The sequence below is a fragment of the Pseudovirgaria hyperparasitica genome, assembly GCF_010093815.1.
Source record: "Pseudovirgaria hyperparasitica strain CBS 121739 unplaced genomic scaffold EJ05scaffold_7, whole genome shotgun sequence".
NCBI lineage: Eukaryota > Fungi > Ascomycota > Dothideomycetes > Acrospermales > Acrospermaceae > Pseudovirgaria > Pseudovirgaria hyperparasitica.
The window spans coordinates 1-18826 of NW_022985555.1; the positions used below are offsets into that span (position 1 = coordinate 1).

At 47.4% G+C, this 18826-nt stretch overlaps 5 protein-coding genes across 5 annotated transcripts; 3 read left to right on the forward strand and 2 right to left on the reverse strand.

Moving 5' to 3' along the window:
• Positions 1-283: 283 nt before the first annotated feature.
• Positions 284-2336, reverse strand: EJ05DRAFT_475628 (uncharacterized protein). Its single transcript, XM_033743845.1, has 3 exons — positions 1550-2336; positions 712-1487; positions 284-661 (listed from the first exon to the last, which is right to left on the reverse strand). Exons 1-3 carry the CDS (start codon positions 2113-2115, stop codon positions 393-395), a joined length of 1611 nt encoding a protein of 536 aa, XP_033600747.1. The 5' UTR covers positions 2116-2336; the 3' UTR covers positions 284-392.
• Positions 2337-2526: 190 nt separating this feature from the next.
• Positions 2527-4777, forward strand: EJ05DRAFT_531523 (acyl-CoA synthetase/AMP-acid ligase-like protein II; the record flags this gene model as incomplete). Its single annotated transcript, XM_033749033.1, has 6 exons — positions 2527-2670; positions 2747-2817; positions 2872-3019; positions 3069-3104; positions 3159-4202; positions 4255-4777. The coding sequence occupies 6 exons, from the start codon at positions 2527-2529 to the stop codon at positions 4690-4692; spliced, it is 1881 nt and encodes a 626-aa protein (XP_033600748.1). The 3' UTR covers positions 4693-4777.
• A 2664-nt stretch (positions 4778-7441) lies between these two features.
• On the forward strand, positions 7442-11372 carry EJ05DRAFT_346401 (uncharacterized protein). Its single transcript, XM_033740970.1, has 3 exons — positions 7442-7893; positions 7953-11173; positions 11234-11372. Exons 1-3 carry the CDS (start codon positions 7836-7838, stop codon positions 11234-11236), a joined length of 3282 nt encoding a protein of 1093 aa, XP_033600749.1. The 5' UTR covers positions 7442-7835; the 3' UTR covers positions 11237-11372.
• Positions 11373-11775: 403 nt separating this feature from the next.
• EJ05DRAFT_475629 (uncharacterized protein) lies at positions 11776-13168 on the reverse strand. Its single transcript, XM_033743846.1, has 2 exons — positions 12468-13168; positions 11776-12404 (listed from the first exon to the last, which is right to left on the reverse strand). Exons 1-2 carry the CDS (start codon positions 12799-12801, stop codon positions 12196-12198), a joined length of 543 nt encoding a protein of 180 aa, XP_033600750.1. The 5' UTR covers positions 12802-13168; the 3' UTR covers positions 11776-12195.
• A 621-nt stretch (positions 13169-13789) lies between these two features.
• Positions 13790-17232, forward strand: EJ05DRAFT_499830 (DNA polymerase gamma; the record flags this gene model as incomplete). Its single annotated transcript, XM_033746903.1, has 2 exons — positions 13790-13952; positions 14003-17232. 2 exons carry the CDS (start codon positions 13790-13792, stop codon positions 17230-17232), a joined length of 3393 nt encoding a protein of 1130 aa, XP_033600751.1.
• Between the last annotated feature and the right edge of the window lie 1594 nt (positions 17233-18826).

Below are 18826 nucleotides of genomic sequence, written 5' to 3' on the forward strand. Positions count from 1 at the left end.
TAATCTTATTATAAGAGTAGACTACCCTTTTAAATATATTTCTAAATCCTTCTATAACCTATTAGACTACTATTCTACGTCTATAATTCTTATATCTAGTCTCTAGAATAGAATAGTATTAATTATCTCTAGAGTATAGTAGAGATAGAATAGCTCTAGAGTAAAGTAGAACTAGAACTCTTCTATAGAGTACTAGAGTATATAATTCTATAGAATAGAGTAGAGCTAGACTCTTATTCTATATAACTTTATATATTATATATAATAGAATAGTAGATATAATCTCTAGTTTATAACTATATATTTTATCTATAAGACTATAAAGTCGATTAATTTAAGAACTTATACTATAGACATATATAATATAGTATATAGTACCATATAAATATCTACTAATCGTCTTGGTTACTCTCTTCAATATCATTAGGTATCTTTCTATATTTTTCTTCCTCTATCTCTTTATATGATGCGTAACCAAGCATCGTAAATGCTATAATAATAAGAACGCCTCCAACCAGCGCGACGAAAGTAAGATCAGAGTGGAGAGGTGGTGGTAAGAGTTCATCCAGTAGAGTAACGATGAACACAGTTAACAAGGCCGCCACCGAGGACAAGACCGGAGACGTTAAGCTTATTAGAACAAGGAAAGACCCAGAGAACGCTGTGGTTTTCGTTAGTCATAACCATGATTCGAGGGCTACCAGCACTTACTAGCATTAGCAAGTACAGAGATGGCCATCAGCCAACCAGCTTTCCCGTATGGTAGCTCGAATTTCTCCCAACCTGTATAATGGAGGATAGGTAATGGGACCCAAAGCACAACTAGGGTGAAGCAGCCAATGGCACTACCAAAGGCGTTGGCGAATATCATGCTGCGGCCGGGACTGCATCCGTCAGGAGGACAAGCAAGCTTCTTATACAAAACCTCGTACAGCCCATATAGGACGCTTCCAAGTCCTATGACGAGGTTGCCGAAAATTCGGTTTTGCGCCTCATGTGAAGAAGACATCGCCGTGTTCCCACCAGCACCTCGTCCAGACTGGTCACCATGCTTAGCTGGAGTGCTCTCTCCATATGCCAAAACAAGTACTCCCAAGATAGCCACCAGTACTGCCACTATTTTTGACAACCGTACCCTCTCATGTAGAAGCGGAACACTGAAGACGTACGCAAAGAAGGCTGAGCAGTTGTATATAGCTGTCAGATCACTAGCAGTTGTGTAGTCGACGGCGACGTACCAACTCCCGCCCGCAATCGTCAGCGCACACGTTATAAAAGCTGTCGTCTTGAGCATATACAGCACCGGCGATATGGTGACTGCGCGTCCGGCCGGACGTAGTGTATTATGCTCAATCATTTGAGCTGTTTGCCGTAAGTTTTGAACATGCCGTCTCCAAAAGGTGCTCCATGGCTGGTTCCAAGCTTTTACACGAAGGATCAAGAGTTGCACAGGCCATAAGAGGAACCAGGACCCGTGGGTGAAGTATCTATTGGCAATACTTCGTCAGTGATTATATGGAACCTCAGACTCGAGCACCAATTTACTGACAACATGCAATATGCCTTGTTCCATTTCAACTCGTGTTGGATGTATACTGCTGTCTCTGTCTGAACTACAAAGCTGACAAGACTTAGCAACAGAAATGCTGCTGCATACGCATATCTCTTCTTAGTTGCCCGCCTAGCTTCCAATTCAAGATCTCTTTCGCGGAATGTAGACCGTCGAGATATCACTAGCCGTGGAGGGGATCCATAACCAGCAATTTTATTCTTAAGTAGAGGTTGGTTACCGGATTGTGAATCGTTCGCCCGATATGGCGGCCTAAGATCTGAGGGCATCTCGTCGTTGCTATCGCACCAGTCCTCAAAGTTGTCTTGTTCACTGCAATACGCCTGATCGTTCTTCGCTTCTTGTGCGTCTATAGGTTGTCTGTCGGTAGCTTGGCTTGAAGGTGGTATTCGAGAAAGATGAGCAGGGCTCTGTGAGGGTGTTTGAACAGGCGGGCCTAGGGGCGGGATGATGGAGCCGAAACCATATGAATTGTCTGATGGCGGATGATCGTCGGCGACTTGTACATAAGCAGCTGACCCGGGAACAGAGACATCTTTAGGCATGCATGCGGTTAGTAAGTAGAATAGGAATGCAGGATGTTGTTAGGACGTGCACTACAATAGATGTAGATGGACCACTCTAGTCAGTCCATTATGGTTTATCTTAGTAAACTTAGACCACTGCGAGAAGGATTAGATAAAGTACTATTACTCTTATATATAAAGATTAATTTCTAATAAGTAGAAATTAGATTATATAGTCTAATTATATAGTAGACTTAATATAGTTAATCTAATATATAGAGATATAAGAGAGATAGTACTTTCTAGTCTTACAATATGTAAGACTATGATAGACTATATTACTAATATATTACTAGTAATCCGTTGATTGACCGCGGGCTACACCTTACATTTTTAGGAACCGACTTTTGCCCACGCGCTCGACTGCCACTGCTTGTCTAGCTCATCAATATGATAAGAATATCGCCTAGGACACTATTGCGGGAATGCAAGACAGGAGTAGAACCTATAGCCATTTCTGGCGTTTCGCGTCACATCGTCCGCTTATCAAACCGTGGGCTGTTGACAAGAGCTCATACTGTTGGGCCCAGTGAGGTAAGTACCGCTAGAGCAAGTAACATCAATAGTGAAGTGGCCTGATACTGCATACTAATACGTCTCTGACAATTAGCCACCACTTCTGGAACAAACCATCAGTGAGAACTTTGCCGATATAGTTAGCCGTCATGGAGATCGACCAGCGTAAACAATCACAACTTCATGCATGAAAACGAGTTTCACAATTGACATAGCCAGGGTTCATTCCCGTCATCAGCAGAAGACCCTGTCGTATGCCGATCTGGACCGGCAGAGCAGCGAGATAGCGCGAGGTCTGGTGAAAAGAGGTATCAAGAAAGGCGATAGAGTGGCCGTGTTTCTAGGAAACAACATTGAATTTGCAGTAGTACGCATTACTCATTCAACTTGAGCGGACGCTCTGCTAATGGTGTCAGATCACATATTCGCTCTATAAACTTGGAGCAATCCTCGTGCGTCCTGAACAGCGATCAGCATGGCGAATGACCTGACGGTAACAGATATAGGTACCCCTGAATCCTGCCTTCAATGTCACCCAAGTCATTGCTGCACTTACCCACCTCTCAGCAACACAACTCGTCGTTGGTCTCGAAACAAATCTACCACGCAAAGAGCCAAGGTCTAACATTCCTATGCTACAGCAGATGATCCCAGGTATTACATCGTCAAGGTTGGAGTCAGAGCTCGTCCCTTCTTTGAAAAGTGTTGTATTTGTCGATAATTCACAGGGTCGCATAGATACAGATAAGTTTAGATCTCTAACGCCCTGGGGCCAGGTAGAAGAGGATGGCGGCCGGTACGATGTCTTGCTCACCTCAGAGCTTGATCCCAGCGAGACAGTGAACATCCAGTTCACCAGTGGGACAACCAGTACGCCGAAGGCGGCATGTTTGTCTCATAGAAACATTCTAAACAATGGTAAGGCTATCGGAGATCGGATGCTTCTTACCGAGAAGGATGTTGTATGCTGTCCGCCTCCTCTTTTCCATTGCTTTGGCAGCGTGTTGGGATATCAGGCGACTGCAACCCACGGCTCCAGCATCGTGTTCCCGACTGAAGCCTTCGATCCTCTTGCGACTCTCAGATCAGTGCAAGAGTACCGCGCTACTGCACTATATGGTGTACCCACGATGTTCACAGCCTGCCTGGAATTGCTTGCCGATGGCACAATTCTTCACGAGGGCTTTCAATATCTGCGCACCGGAATTGCAGCGGGTTCCCCGGTACCTTCCGAGCTCATGAAGAAACTCCATATGGTGCTCAATCTCACAGATCTTACAATATGTTATGGTATGACAGAGACCTCGCCGGTGAGTTGCCAGACAACGACAGATGACCCTCTAGAAAGGCGTATTGACAGCGTCGGTCGGCCGCTGTCTCATGTCGAGGCGAAGATTGTGGATCCCAGCGACTGGTCAAAAACCTTAGGTGTTGATGAGCGAGGAGAATTGGCTGTTAGTGGTTATAACGTTATGGGTGGATACTGGCGGGATGATATACGGACGAAAGAGGTTCTCGTGCCTGACGAGATGGGAAAGATGTGGATGCATGTAGGGAATAACTAGAAACTCCTCGATCAGGCCTGCTAACGGTATACACTAGACTGGTGACGAGGCTTCTATGTCCCCCGATGGCTACGTGCGTATTACAGGCCGTATTAAAGACATTATTATCCGTGGCGGTGAGAATATCCATCCACTTGAGATAGAAAATTGTCTCTTCGCACATCCATCAATATCTGAGGTTTCGGTTGTCGGGATGCCTGACGAACACTACGGTGAAGCTGTAGCAGCCTTTATAGTACCCAACTCTCGTTCCTCTGAAGCGCTGCACGCGAGTGATAGGGAGGGGAAAGACCCGACAGCTGAAGAAGTGAGGACATGGGTCCGAGAGCGATTAAGCCATCATTTAGTACCAAAGTACGTGTTCTGGGCAGAAGACTTTGGCGAGTTTCCGAAGACACCGAGTGGGAAGATACAAAAATACAAGCTAAGAGACCAGGGAATCGGGTTAATTAAGTCTATGGCAAAATCCGTATAATAATATAAGATCCCTCCATTCTTGTCTAGTATTTATATTATATTATAACTATAGTCTAGACTATTGAAATAAAAATATTTATAACACTATACTAGACTAGGCTTATCTCTCTCTATATATTTTATTTTAGTTTTAAAAGCTATACTATACGAAACTAAATAATTATATTATATTATATAATAAACTCTACTCGATAGTCTAGAGATCTATATATATATATATATATATATATATATTCAAAATAATAAATTAAACATCTATTTTAATATAGGCCGAAGTCACGTGACTAATTAGTAGACCAGAACATACATATATATCTATATAGTTAAAAGAGAGAGAGAGAGAGAGAGAGGTTATACAAGTAGTTAACCTCGTGCCCACATGACCGACTATAATCATCTAGGGAAGGATTGAAGAGTAAAGGACAGTAAAGGCCACGGACCGTTCGGGGGCCAGAGCACCGTACAGACCTGAATGAATGCTGGGGCTGGGATAGTCCCTGACCACTTCCTTCGATCAGGTAGCTTTCCCGCCTCAGTCCCTGCCCCCTCCCCCGGGTGAATGAGCTTTGTAACTCTGCAAACTAGGTCTTCTCAAGACTCGCGCCCATTAACAGGTAGAGCTATCGACGAGGCAGAGACTAGAGGTGACAGGCCCTTATGTAGGATAAGAGACTAGGCAGTCGCTTCCACCAGGCAGATGTCGTCACACGTCCAGCCCGTCAGACTTCTAATTCTCCCGTGGTCTTCGATGGTCTTCGTCTCATAGTATATGTAGTTGAGTCACGAAGACATGATTCGTACGTGGCCTCATAGAGAGGGTTTTGAACGGTCAGGTGCCAGGGCTGCGGCTGTGCGTTGTCGATGGTCGATGGATGCGGGTCAAAGAAGAGGTGGAGACACTACTGCCTTCTTGGAATCACGCAGACCCGCCGTTCTGGAGCCCTGCTAGACTAGAATTGGTCTACTGTGTGTCATGGGCTCTCTATTTCTAGGTTCTGGCTGTCCCGCAGGCTGTGAGAACCATGAACCACTGTGGACCTTCATCAGCTACTGAGTACTACATGTGGGTTGTCTAGATGATGCATCGAAAATTACCGCTTCTTGTGATATGACCGGTTGTCGGGTGGCTAAGTGTTTCCTAAGCATCCCGTTGGATACCCGTGAGTGTATCCACATGTCCTAACATCCGATCGAGTCCACAGTCTATAGCCCTTGGTGCATCTCGGTTCTTGATCAGCGGGCAGCTCCACGAACCCCTGCACCGAACTCCTGGGCCGAGAGTCTTTGACGACTCAGGCACGTACCAGGTAGGTATTTCCCACCTTAAACAGAGCACTTGAAGGCAGAGAAAGCAAAATAGCATGAATAATCAGCGGTCGAATGTTTCGGCCAGGAGGGCAGTGTGTAGCCGTGCACATAGCCAATAAGAAGCAATTGCCGATTTTGATATGCACGAGGTGCAGGCCCGTGACTATGTCCGGGCCTTGTTAAAAGTGTGTGTTTGCTGCCAACATGGCATCGTCAGCAGTGTGGATCGTTGATGCTCGAGAGAGCGTAGCTCGTCAAGCATAGTCGGAGACAAAACACGTGGTATGTGACCACCTGGCTCATGGATTTGACTGAACACTTGTTCGCACTTCTCCCGAGTCGGATGAATACACGCGCAGCAGCGTCACAATCAAAGTATGTACTAACACACAGACAGTTCATGGCCGTGGGAATGTACTATCTGGCGACAAATAAGTACTGTGTATGGACCCTGTCTTTTCATCTTCTTACAACGATCTGCCTAGGTACCTACCTAATTACTGTGTAGAAGATGAACCTTGCGGACAGGTCACCCCGCCCTACCCCCCCCTCCCCCTCCCCTCTCCCCAAGGGTCTCTTGCAGGACTCAGCCAGCATTGAAATTCGGCCGCTGTCGGCTAGAGCTCGACAGTTGTAGCCAATCCGAAACATCTGCAGAAGCTAGAGACACTAACAGCCCAGCCGCGCAGTGATCGATTGACTTCCCCGGATTCCGCCTCTACACAGCGCTCCACGCCACAATCTCGTCGCCAGCTCTTTACCGTTCTACCTCTACTCTTCAATCTATTGCCCTTTCAATGTGTTTGTATTGTTTTCGCATGCGCACAGTGGTAGCTCCTTTTATCTATACCCACCACCTCGCAATTGTGCGTGGGCTGTCTGTCAATTGACCAGGTCACGTCCGCGCAACGTTTGTTCTTGACTTCTTGTCAACAACGGCTTCGGCCCTCTGAAGACCTTGCTCGAACACAACCGAATTTGGGACCACAATTCAGCGTCTTTGACTCGATCTGGGTTATCATCTTCATCTACCTTGTTACGCATCGTTACATCTGGTTCTTCCGAACCCGCACGTCAGTTTCGCGACACTGTGCGCTCTTCACTAGCCCGGCTTCGCCGTTCTACTCTGTCTTTGCAGGCGCCGTGGCCTGTGCCGTAGGAGGAGAAAGAAATTAGTGAGCGAGATAAAGAGCGAGATAGAGAGTGGGGAGGAGAGATAGAGAGAGATTGTGACTGGCTGTGTACGACGCTTCTGAAGTGAGAGACGTCGACGGTCGCGGAACTGCAGCAACTCCTTCCGGTGAATTCAGTTCGGCCTACTTCGATTCTACCTCTTCATTTCGTCTACTCTACCCTCTTGTTTCCTCTCTGTCTCACGTCACACTCTGTTCCATCGGCTCATTATTTCATCTCTCTCCCAAGTTCATACTCTGTATGATAGTGGAACTCCTGGTTGCCCCCAACTTTCGAAACACTGGCTCAAGATCGGATCAAGGCCTGCGCAGTGCATCAGATTGATCTTTCCTATGAGATATCTCACTCAGAAACATACGTTTGTTGTTATTATTTACTTTTCGAGACCTTCACTCGAGAGGATCCCGCTGGTATTCGTACATAATATACTGGATCGGTCTCCAGCCTCATTCCCTTGCAAACCCTGTCATACACATTCATATATATATGTATACCAGAGGCCCATTGTGTTCTACCGAGACCTCTTGTATTCTGCCACACGTGCCTTATTGGAAAAGAGCCTCTAGTTGGATTGCCTAGGAGGCTGTGTTGGTTAAACAAGGCAACAACTTCTAGCGTGTTGAATCTGTACAATACCCGATGTTGCCTGCGAGTTCAAACGACCCTGCGAGCAGTGGGAACAGTGCTGCCAATACAGGTAATGTCACATCTCCGTAAACTAGTAGCTACCCTGGCTTACAATGTCCTTCCAATTAGTAACTACAATAATCACCAAAACCGAGCCAGGAAACAATTTTCCGCTACCGAAGACCGACAAACCGCGTCCCCACGGTTGTACGACATGTGGTAGATCATTCGCGCGGTTGGAGCATTTGAAACGACATGAGCGGTCGCACACGAAGGAGAAGCCTTTTGAATGCCCACAATGCACACGCTGCTTTGCGCGCCGAGATCTACTTCTGCGCCATCAGCAGAAGCTGCATAAACAGGGCGAAACGTCCTTAAGGCCAAGAAGTGCTCGAAGGGAAAGCACAAGTGGAATGCCTGCAACCGGCTCTGCACGAGTGCGCAAGAATTCAATAGCAGGCAGTCTCGTAGGAGGAGCAAACCCATCTGTGCGGCCTCGAGCAAACACAATTAGTCATATTGATGCAGCAGGGTTGAACAATTTTCTGGCTACAAACGGCATGGCACAAAGGAATCATGGAACACATGGAGGCCATAGCCATCATTCCAGCATGGCCGGATTCCCCTCTATACATGATTATGATTATCGGGGGTTCGTTGGAAGTGTTGGACATCACTTGACCAACCACGGTCTCCCGAAGCTCGACACGCAATTGGGGTTGGACTTGGGTGGAGGTCTCCGTACGGCCCCTCCAATACATGGCTTTCATGCGGACACCTTTGAGATAGACCAGATCTTTGGTGGCGGTTCGACCATCAACCCTGCCCAGCTACAATTTCATAATTCAGCCTCTCCGTTCCAGAATATGCATCAATTTACCGGACAATCCATGGACGAAGATGAATCCTTTGATTGGACTGCTGGATTCGACCAGTCTATGACAATGGCTGGACCGGGGCCAACTGAACACGCCATTGACGAGTCATCTCCAAGCGCCATGAGCAACACCACTCAAAGTGGCTTTAGCGAAGTCATGATTGATGGTTCCAATAATTCAACTCAGGCGTCAGCAGCTATGTGGCACAACGCGCTATCGACACCGACCTCTATGGTTCAGCCTTCTTTCAATCTAGACACGATAGGTGCTGCGTTTGCGCCGGAGCTGATGAATCATATGAGTATCACATCACCCAGGGAAGGACAAGATCAAAACATTCCGCATGAGTTTAGCCTCTCGTCACCTCCACCCCTTCCAACGATGAGTCCTACGACTGGTTTACACAGGATTCCAGGCGTGCAGCACCATTACCACCAAACTGCCCCACTCACCATTAATTCTGAGAGTCCGAGTGTGGGCTCTTCATCCATGAATGGAAGTGCACGGCACAGCTCTATAACTTCGATATCGTCAGACTCTATTACCGACACTACAAGGCAGGCATTGGTCATGACCCTATCCCAGGCACAAGGCTACGGACATACCCACCGGAAATATTCACAACCAACAACAAGCTCGCCTTTATCATCGAATGGGCTGTCTAAACCGGTACCTCAACTCGCCTCATTGCCAACGACCATCGATCTACAACGTTTCGTCAACGCATACATACAGTATTTTCACCCCCACTTACCATTTCTTCATATCCCGACACTGTCCTTCGATAGTGCTACTTTCAATAGTACGGTTCATAACGCACCATTTACGAACGAGGGCATCGTAGGTGGTGGCGGATGTCTCATCCTTGCCATGGCTGCCATTGGCGCCCTATACGAATTTGAGCACGAGGTCGCTACTGAGCTGTTCGACTCAGCTAAAAGACTGATAATGTTCTATCTAGAAGAAAGAAGAAAAGCGGGCATTTCCGCCGTTGCTTCACAAAATCTGAATCCACAGGGTCAGGAGGCTCCTTTGTGGCTCATACAAGCTATGCTACTCAATTTGGTTTATGGGCATAATTGTGGCAATAAAACGGCTGCAGAAGTCGCAACGACACATTGTGCCGCCTTGGTGAGCCTATGCAAGTCCTGTGGTTTGGACAAGGCAGGTCCTGACCCCCTGGATGATGTATCATATGATAGCAACGATCTCTTTGATGGCGATGTGAACATGGCTGGAATATCACACTCGAGCGACTTGCATCAACAATGGTTACGTTGGAAAGACCACGAGGAGCGTAAAAGAACATTCTACGCAGTGTTCGTCCTCTCTAGTCTGTTGGTGACCGCTTACGCACATCAGCCGAGAATTTTGAATTCCGAAATTCGCCTGGACCTACCATGCGACGAAGATTTGTGGACCGCAAATAGCTCACAGGTCTGGGGAACTCTTAGCGGTCCAACAACTGCTGGACGAAGAAACCTGTCGTTTGCTCATGCCCTAAGCTACTTGTTGCAAGCAAGCAATAGACAGCAGGAACCATACGGTGCTACTGGACAAACTCCCTTAAGACCTAGCACCTTCGGATGCTACGTCTTGATCAATGCTCTACACGTGTACATATGGGAAACTAGAAATCGGCACACTTCTCGTCAGTGGAAGAGTCAAGAGACCGATGCGATGATCTCACAAGTACAACCTGCGTTACAGGCTTGGCAAGAAGCCTGGAATTCGAATCCTCAGCATAGCCTCGAGCGACCCAATCCGTTTGGGCCATTGTCTGCTGATAGCATTCCTTTGTTGGACTGTGCATACGTACGGCTGTTTGTAGATATCGGTCGTACCAAAGAATCGATCTGGCAGAGAGACTTTGACGCTATGGCGGATGAAATTGCCATAGGATTGGACGAATTAAGCCCAACAGATACTTTGGAAGGCATACGAAGCGAAGGGGACACGAATCCAACAACAATGTCTCTTGAGATCCCGAACTTTACCGACGAAGAACAGAACTTGGACCAGCATTCCGGCAAGGCTAGCAAGCGCGAGCGGCATCTTCGTCGAGCAGCGTTTTTCGCCGCAGATTCGTTATTGATGGCAGTCGAACTCAAAGTGACTTTTGCAGACTTTACTTCGCGTGAGCTACCCCTGCAGTCAGCTATGTGCACTTTTGAATGCGCACAGGTCCTTGCTGAATGGGTAGCATCTGTACAAGATAGGGTCGGCAGATTTATTGGTATCCTTGGAAAGGATGAGATAAACTTGGATCAGGTCCCTGCTATCATTTTGTTGGAAGATGAAGACAAAAAACTGATTGACAAGCTTTCAAGAATACTAGCCCAGTCAGACGCGAAACTATCCATGAATGAGATGGGCCAGAATTTGACTGTTCCTGGCTTATGCGATCTTTCAAATTATGGTTTTGGTAGTAAACTCCTGATGGTCGCCGCGTATATGTTGGAGAAGGCTGGAGTATGGCCGGGTATATCACTTTGACATCGACGAACTTTGGAAAGCGCTAACGTGTTACAGTAGTTACGCATGTCATGGCACAAGCGTTACAGTCTCATGCGGACCACATGCATAGACGTGCCGAGGCATCACTCATAGAAAGGACGTGACGTTGGCAGATGCACGGGCTCCCCTTGAGTGTCACCGCTCTTTTTTGTTGACCACCATAGATGGCAATAATCGGATCCGTGAGACATTGGGGCTGCAAAAGCGATTTCCAAGGGTCCTAAAAGGTCGCCCTTGAGTCCCCTCTTCATACAGACTTTGGTATCAGCGCATTCTCTCTCGGAAGACTATGCTCTCATTAGTTCAAAGATTCTTCCGGATCCATTCCTTTCCTTGCCGTCACAACATGTATATCTTGGTGTTTCGTTGCCAGGCAACTTCCCACGATCTTGGGCTTCAGAGTCAAGTGCTTCATAAGCTGAGGCAAGTTTGGCGTGGATTTTATGATGGCACATGTGTTTCGTCGGTCAATATCATTGTTACCTTGTTGCACTCCGTCGTGGGAGGTCAATTTGAAGGAAGATTCCTGCTATGTCTCGAAGGGTCTCCCCGAGGTGGAGGTCAGCACATGGAGAATCAAGGGACAGTCCGAGAAGAGCCTGAACGCCTTATCTGAGTTGTAAAAGCGTTGACGTGGCTACGAACCGGATTCATAAGGATTGGAACACGATGCAGTGATCTGCGCAATTATGTAGGTACGAGATAAGATACGGAAATTGATGGTGATCATCCACTCGGAGAGAGAGCCTCAACCGAGAAGCTTAAATTGGCTCCTGCGGTTGATATGCACGTTGGAAGCTTCTTGGCAACCTCCAGCAGTATAAATCGGAGGCGCCCGTCACTATCGTACTTGATAGCTCATTTATCTACTATAACACCAAGCCATGTAAACACAGATCACCGACTCCTCACACCCTGATTAAACGCCAAACTTTTGCCACCAGATATCGCCCTCACCTTCCCGAACACAGGAGTACTCATGTCCTTGTAGTGACACGCCCAGTCCTTCTTGGCTGCGTAGCCTGGCCCTTCTTCATCAACAGCGCAGGAAAAACATCTGCCGCCTTCTGCCTATTGAGCGTCTTCCGGCAAATCGGACACTGGGATCTGCGAGCTTCGCCTTCGGCAACGCGTGCCTCGCCAGCAATAAGGGTTTCCATGATGCACGTATGACAAAACCAGTGGCCTGCGTCAGTCATAATATTAGTTCTACCTACGAGAAAGGTGAGCGGAAAAGATGGGTGCGTACCGCATGTAGTGACGGCGAGGTTCGTCGGACTCTCAAAGCAGATGACGCAGCGAAGATTCGACATTCGCAAAGGCTTTCCGATTTGCTCTTCTGGTGCTGTCATGGCCGTAACTTGTTGTTTACGGCTTACGTTCACAAGTGGATCCTCGTCACCGGAACTCATGACGGACTGTTGACCGTAGCTGGTCGATTTGCTTTGACTAGCTCCGTTGTTCTTCCTTATACGCTTTGTGGATGGACCGACTTCTGGAGAAGACATTGGAGAGGATTGCCCCTGAGATTCACCTTGAACGGGTGTAGTGAGGTCAACGATGCTATGAGAGTTGTTGGGCATGTCCGTGGGAGAAAATGGTGTGAAGTAGGAATTGTTTCTGTGCGGTATTTGAGGTGAATTATTGATATTGCCAGCTCCATGTGATAGTTGAGATTGTGATTGCGAGTCTTGCGTGGTTTGCTCCTCTGTACGCCTGAGTTCGACGTGGTTCAAAATATTGTGAAAGAACGATGGCCTGCCCCACCCAGTGTCAGCGAAGCGTTGAGGAAGGGAGTCGTAGTTGTCTACTGAGCTCCAGCCATCGAGTCTCCCGAATGTGGGAAAATTGGTATGTGGACCTGAGTTATGATCGCTTCTGACTGGGTGCCGGGAGATATTATGTATATCATCTATGTTGTCGTCTGCTGACATAATAGGTATCGACGGCGCATACTGGTCAGATGAAGGTATTGAGAGGGCAATAGCGAGGTTGAAGTTACGAGGTTGGAGGTAGGATATGATCAGTCGGGAATGGTAATAGTACTCTCCTCTTCTTGGCAGTAAGAGTCAAGGCTATTTGTAGGAGTCCTGTGGGTCCAAGGCTGCTGTTCATACGTAGTTCGAATATCTGTTTTTAACTCAAGTCCTATTACGCTTGGCAATAGTGCACCCGTGGCTCCTTCTATGTTCTAGGTAGAGCTTTTCACATGCATGTACTTCTATATATATGTATACATAGTTATGATGATAAACAGACTATTCGCTAGAGATAGAAGAGACGTAACAGTGTCCGGGCAGATGTGTACCCGAATGAATAAGTGCCAAGAGTGACAGGATTTGGGCAACTGACAGATGGATGACGCGCTATCGTCCCCGCGTTGCTCATCGAATACGCACAAGAGCCTAGGGGATTTCGCACTAATTAACTCCTAATTATGCTTTCTATCTACGGGCGTCCTTTCACCCCTACCTACTTTTCCGTCGTTACTCGGCTCTAAAGACCTCCTACTTGGTCACAGCATTATTTCATTCCTCGCCATGACAGTCTACTGACAGCACTCCGCAAACTATGCGATCCTGTCGTTCTGCTTCTACTGTGTGGACTCCTGCTACCTACCCTTCTCATTTTCTGCTTCCTGCCCCATCCTACCCTGCGCCGCGATGGTATCTACATCAAAGATGCTACGCAAAACAGGTTGTGCAAAGAAGCCCTAGGAAGAAAACTCTGGCTGGTTAGATCTATCTGCATCGCGGTATAGTCGTGTTAGCTGACAAAATCCAGTTCCTGCAGAGGCTCGTTTCAACGAGATAGGTGTACAGCATCTAAGCAGTCATGTCCACGCGCAAGTCTTCCCAGGCAAGGGAACCTCCCCTCCTGAAGAGCTCGTGAACCTGTCGAAGAAACATTTAGCGCAGCATGACTTGCTGGGCAGAAATGAAGACACCAGCACTCCTGTCGCTTTCGATCTTCCACCTATCCAGGGAGCAACCCTTGATGAGCACTTTCATAGACTGGGTATGGATATTGCAGAACCATATCTGACTATGGCAAAGAAGTATGCGTATGCAAACTCTCCACCTCGGCCTCGAAAATGGTTGAGTCGCAGCGGTTGGACAAAGTACAACAGCGACGGAACAACAGAAGCAGTCGATGCGCCGAATGAATCTATGCTCACATTTGACGTAGAAGTCATGTATAGACAAACGTCTTTCGCATGTATGGCATGTGCCGCTAGTCCCACAGCATGGTATGCATGGATATCACCCTGGTTATTGAAAGAATCAAAGACAGACCGCCACTTGATACCCCTTGGAGATCCAGACAAGCCTAAGATTGTTATTGGACATAACGTTGGATATGACCGAGCACGAGTGGCAGAGGAGTATACTATCAAACAATCGAAGACGTTTTTTATAGACACAATGTCTCTGCACGTTGCCACCAACGGAATGTGCTCACGGCAGCGGCCGACATGGATGAAACACCAGAAGAGCCGGGAACTTCGAGATAAGATCGCAGGCTCAGACGATGGTACGGAACTGGCTAATCTGTTAGAATCGAATAAATTCACTGAAGAAGAGGAAGAATTGTGGGTCAGCAAAAGCTCCATTAATTCACTTCGCGATGTTGCAAAATTTCATTGTAACATAACGATTGATAAAGCTCAGCGCGAACACTTTGGAGAACTGGATCGGGACGGCATTGCTAGAAGATTGGATGAATTACTAGACTACTGTGCCGCGGACGTCCATATTACGCACAGAGTGTTCCACAAGGTAATGCCTCAATTCCTGGACACGTGTCCTCACCCTGTCAGCTTTGCAGCTCTCAGATTCATGGCCTCGGAGATTCTACCCATCAACGGGACCTGGGACGCATACATTTCTAATGCCGAGGCGACGTATCTCAAACGCTCTAACGATGTGCAAGCTCGGCTTATTGAGCTTGCAGACAAAGCTCTAAGTATTAAGGGAGACCCCAAACAATGGGAGCATGATCCCTGGCTAGGACAGCTTGACTGGTCTGGACAGGACATCAAGATGGTCAAGGGCAAGAAGAAGAGTGACCCTCCACGACCTGCTGCACGACAGAAATTGCCAGGTAGACCTATGTGGTACAAGGACTTGTTTGCTAAGAAAGATGGACCCATCAATTTGACAGTCCGTACTCGCCTGTCTCCTATCTTGCTTCGCCTGGCTTGGGATGGCTACCCATTGTTTTGGTCAGATAAGTATGGCTGGACATATCGTGTCCCTGTAGAAGAGGCTCAGAAATACTTTGATGCCAGCTTGAGTGGATGTGACATGTCTCAAGAAACGAGCATGACTCGCAGAGACGACAGGAAGCATATCTACTTCAAATTACCCCACAAAGACGGGCCACTTGCGCGTTGCGCAAACCCTCTTGCTAAGGGTTATCTCCAGTATTTTGAGCAAGGCAGACTGTCTTCCGAATTTCCATTGGCGAAAGAAGCTTTGGAGATGAACGCGTCTTGTTCGTACTGGGTCAGTGCTAGAGACCGTATCATGTCTCAGATGGTTGTCTACAAAGACGACATAATCCGTGCCACTGGTGGTAAACCAGTGAAGAAAGCCGAGAAGAAGCTCGGCTTCATTCTACCTCAGGTCATCCCGATGGGTACCATCACTCGCAGAGCAGTGGAGAACACGTGGCTCACGGCCAGTAATGCCAAGAAGAACCGTGTCGGATCTGAATTAAAATCGATGGTTCAGGCCCCACCAGGTTACTGTTTCGTGGGTGCGGACGTGGATTCCGAGGAGCTTTGGATTGCAAGCCTGGTTGGAGATGCGCAGTTTCAACTCCATGGGGGCAATGCACTTGGGTTTATGACACTCGTCGGCACTAAAGCAGCTGGGACTGACTTGCATTCGCGGACGGCTAACATTCTTGGGATATCGCGTAACGACGCGAAGGTATTCAACTATGGACGAATATACGGGGCTGGATTGAAGTTTGCGTCACAGTTACTCAGACAGTTCAATCCAGGGTTGGGTGAACAAGAAACAAACTCTACTGCTAGAAAGCTGTATGAGGAGACCAAAGGAGCGAAAACCACGCGCAAGGTATTGAATGACAGACCGTTCTGGCGTGGCGGAACGGAGTCATTTGTCTTCAATAAGCTGGAGGATTTCGCTGAGCAGGAGCGACCTCGTACACCGGTCCTCGGCGCAGGTATCACTGAAGCACTCATGCGACGTTATCTGAGCAAAGGTGGCTTCATGACTTCAAGGATTAACTGGGCTATCCAGTCATCCGGAGTCGATTATCTTCATCTCCTTATAGTCTCTATGGACTATCTTATTCGACGGTTCGATCTTGATGCACGTCTTGCAATTACTGTTCACGACGAGATCCGCTACATTTCTAGCGTTCGAGACAAATACCGGACCGCGATGGCTCTTCAGGTGGCTAATATATGGACACGTGCTATGTTCAGCCAACAGGTGGGTATGGATGAACTGCCCCAGGCCTGTGCCTACTTTTCTGCGGTGGATATCGACCATGTGCTACGTAAAGAGGTCGATATGGACTGTATCACTCCATCCAATCCTATCCCTATCGCCCCAGGCGAAAGTGTTGACATTGAGACACTCCTTGCGAAGGGTGAAGAAGCATATCTTGACCCTCTAGTAGAGCCTCGCCTCCCTCTGGATCTCTCGAAATACACATACGTTACACGCACGCCAGTCATGACAGACATGATCGCTGATAATTCCCTTGCTTTTCTCAAAGCTCAAACCACCAGCGACGACAAAGAGTTGCGAGACATCGTAAAACAGGTTCAGCCCCCGCGGGCCATCCGCAAAAATGTAGAGAAAAGAACGGAGACTTCTCGCCCTCACTACCATCCACAACAAGCCAAAATGAAGCAAGTTGACGAAGCGTGGACGATGCGTCGCTATGCTCAGAAGTGGGAGCCGAAGAAGAACCAGACTTGGACGCATCTGCAATCCCCGAATTTAACTGGTCGTTCCTCGTTTAGGGTCTGACTGCCATACGAACTAGTACTAGCTTGTATGATTTGGGTCTTCATACTGCTGCAGTTCCTCTCCGGAGGCTGTAGAAACACTTTCAACATTTTTACAATGTTCTGATACCGTCTGACTGTATTTAGAGTCTTCTTTCGATGTACAAACAGTGCAATGCTGTTAAGGACAAATCGCATCAGGACCCTTACTAAATCCAGATTAATTGCACCTACGACGAGACGACTTCCTACCAGGCTCAGCCTATTTTGAAACCCTGGTTGCCGATTGCTTGGAAAACTATAGCCAGGTTAGATATACAAAGAGTACTAGAGACCTGGATACTTCGCTAACAGATTGAAATAATAGACGATAATACCCAAGCTAAATTATCTATACTAATGATCTAGCCGGAAGAATGAAACACACAACCGACAAGTGAAATAGTTTGGTACAAGATTCAAGGTACAATTTTGATTCTTGTGACTGTAGCCATCTACTCGAAGGATGACGCGAGTTCGAGAACCAAGATGAGGGGGGCCATCTCAAAGTCATGTCAGAGACGACTTCTTGGCGTCAAAGTCAAAGTCACCACATTTTGTGGGTATCAGGTAGTTCTCCGAAAGTCCCTATTTCGGTACTAATCATCTCCTCTCCTAACGAGTTAAGGTTCGAATCACGTGGGGTTTTGGCGGTTCCACCAATCAGTCATATACACATCCACGGTTAGATTTAGCGGGTGTTGGGGACCCTTGGGATATAGCCCGAGGTCATCATGCTAGACGACAGACATCTCCTCTTTTGGAATGTAATTGAACAAGATGGCTGGGAAGTCATCGTGCCCCCTTTGCCCTAGGCCAAATAAACATAAAAAATAATTTCGCTTTCATAAGTTCTTGGCGCGGCCGGCAATATGCTATATAAATTACGTTTCCGGATTCCAGTCCCGGAGGTTGACCTTCCAACATACCTTTTCAAGCTCCTACAGATCCAATCCGAAGCTATTTAATTTATCGACACTAGAGATCCAGATTAACGTTACATTACGATGCAAACTCACCGCCGATGGTCGAGACGCTTAGGAATTATTCTCCAAAAGGCTGGATTGAAACCTGGCGATAGGGTGCTCCTGTTCAGTGGCAATTCAGTATGTTTCCCATGCGTTCTGATGGGGGGCATAATGGCGCAGGGCACTTTCTCCTGTGCAAATCCAGGATATGTTGCTCGGGAGCTTGCATATCAACTAGCAGATTCCAGTGCCACCTTCCTAATTTGCGCAGAAGTGAGTATGCCGACCGCCATAGACGCTACCAATGAATTCGGCTTTCCCAATGATCGGATTTTCATTTTCGATGACAGCTAGAAGACTTTTGAGGGCCGGGTCAGGACGTTAACGGCATGAAGCACTGGACCACTTTTCTTCCAGCGAGGGAAAGGCAAAAAGTTGGGGTTTGGAAGCAGATATCGTCTGCGAGTGAACTTAACTGTACGACTGTCTGCCTCAACTACAGCTCTGGAATAACCGGGTGGTCCCAAAGGCGTCGAGATCACACATTGAAATTACGTTGCCAACTGTGAAGGGGCTAATTATCTTGTACAGCTCGATACTGCAGATAGA

Bases quoted from the DNA above. Each gene is read 5' to 3' on its own strand.
- EJ05DRAFT_475628 (XM_033743845.1), bottom strand. From the start codon at position 2,115: ATGCCTAAAGATGTCTCTGTTCCCGGGTCAGCTGCTTATGTACAAGTC. The intron at 1,488-1,549 runs GTCAGTAAATTG...TATTGCCAATAG, and splicing joins AACAAGGCATATTGCATGTT to ATACTTCACCCACGGGTCCT. The intron at 662-711 runs GTAAGTGCTGGT...CGAAAACCACAG, and splicing joins CTCTGTACTTGCTAATGCTA to CGTTCTCTGGGTCTTTCCTT.
- EJ05DRAFT_346401 (XM_033740970.1), top strand. From the start codon at position 7,836: ATGTTGCCTGCGAGTTCAAACGACCCTGCGAGCAGTGGGAACAGTGCT. The intron at 7,894-7,952 runs GTAATGTCACAT...CCTTCCAATTAG, and splicing joins GAACAGTGCTGCCAATACAG to TAACTACAATAATCACCAAA.
- EJ05DRAFT_475629 (XM_033743846.1), bottom strand. From the start codon at position 12,801: ATGCCCAACAACTCTCATAGCATCGTTGACCTCACTACACCCGTTCAA. The intron at 12,405-12,467 runs GTACGCACCCAT...TGACTGACGCAG, and splicing joins CCTCGCCGTCACTACATGCG to GCCACTGGTTTTGTCATACG.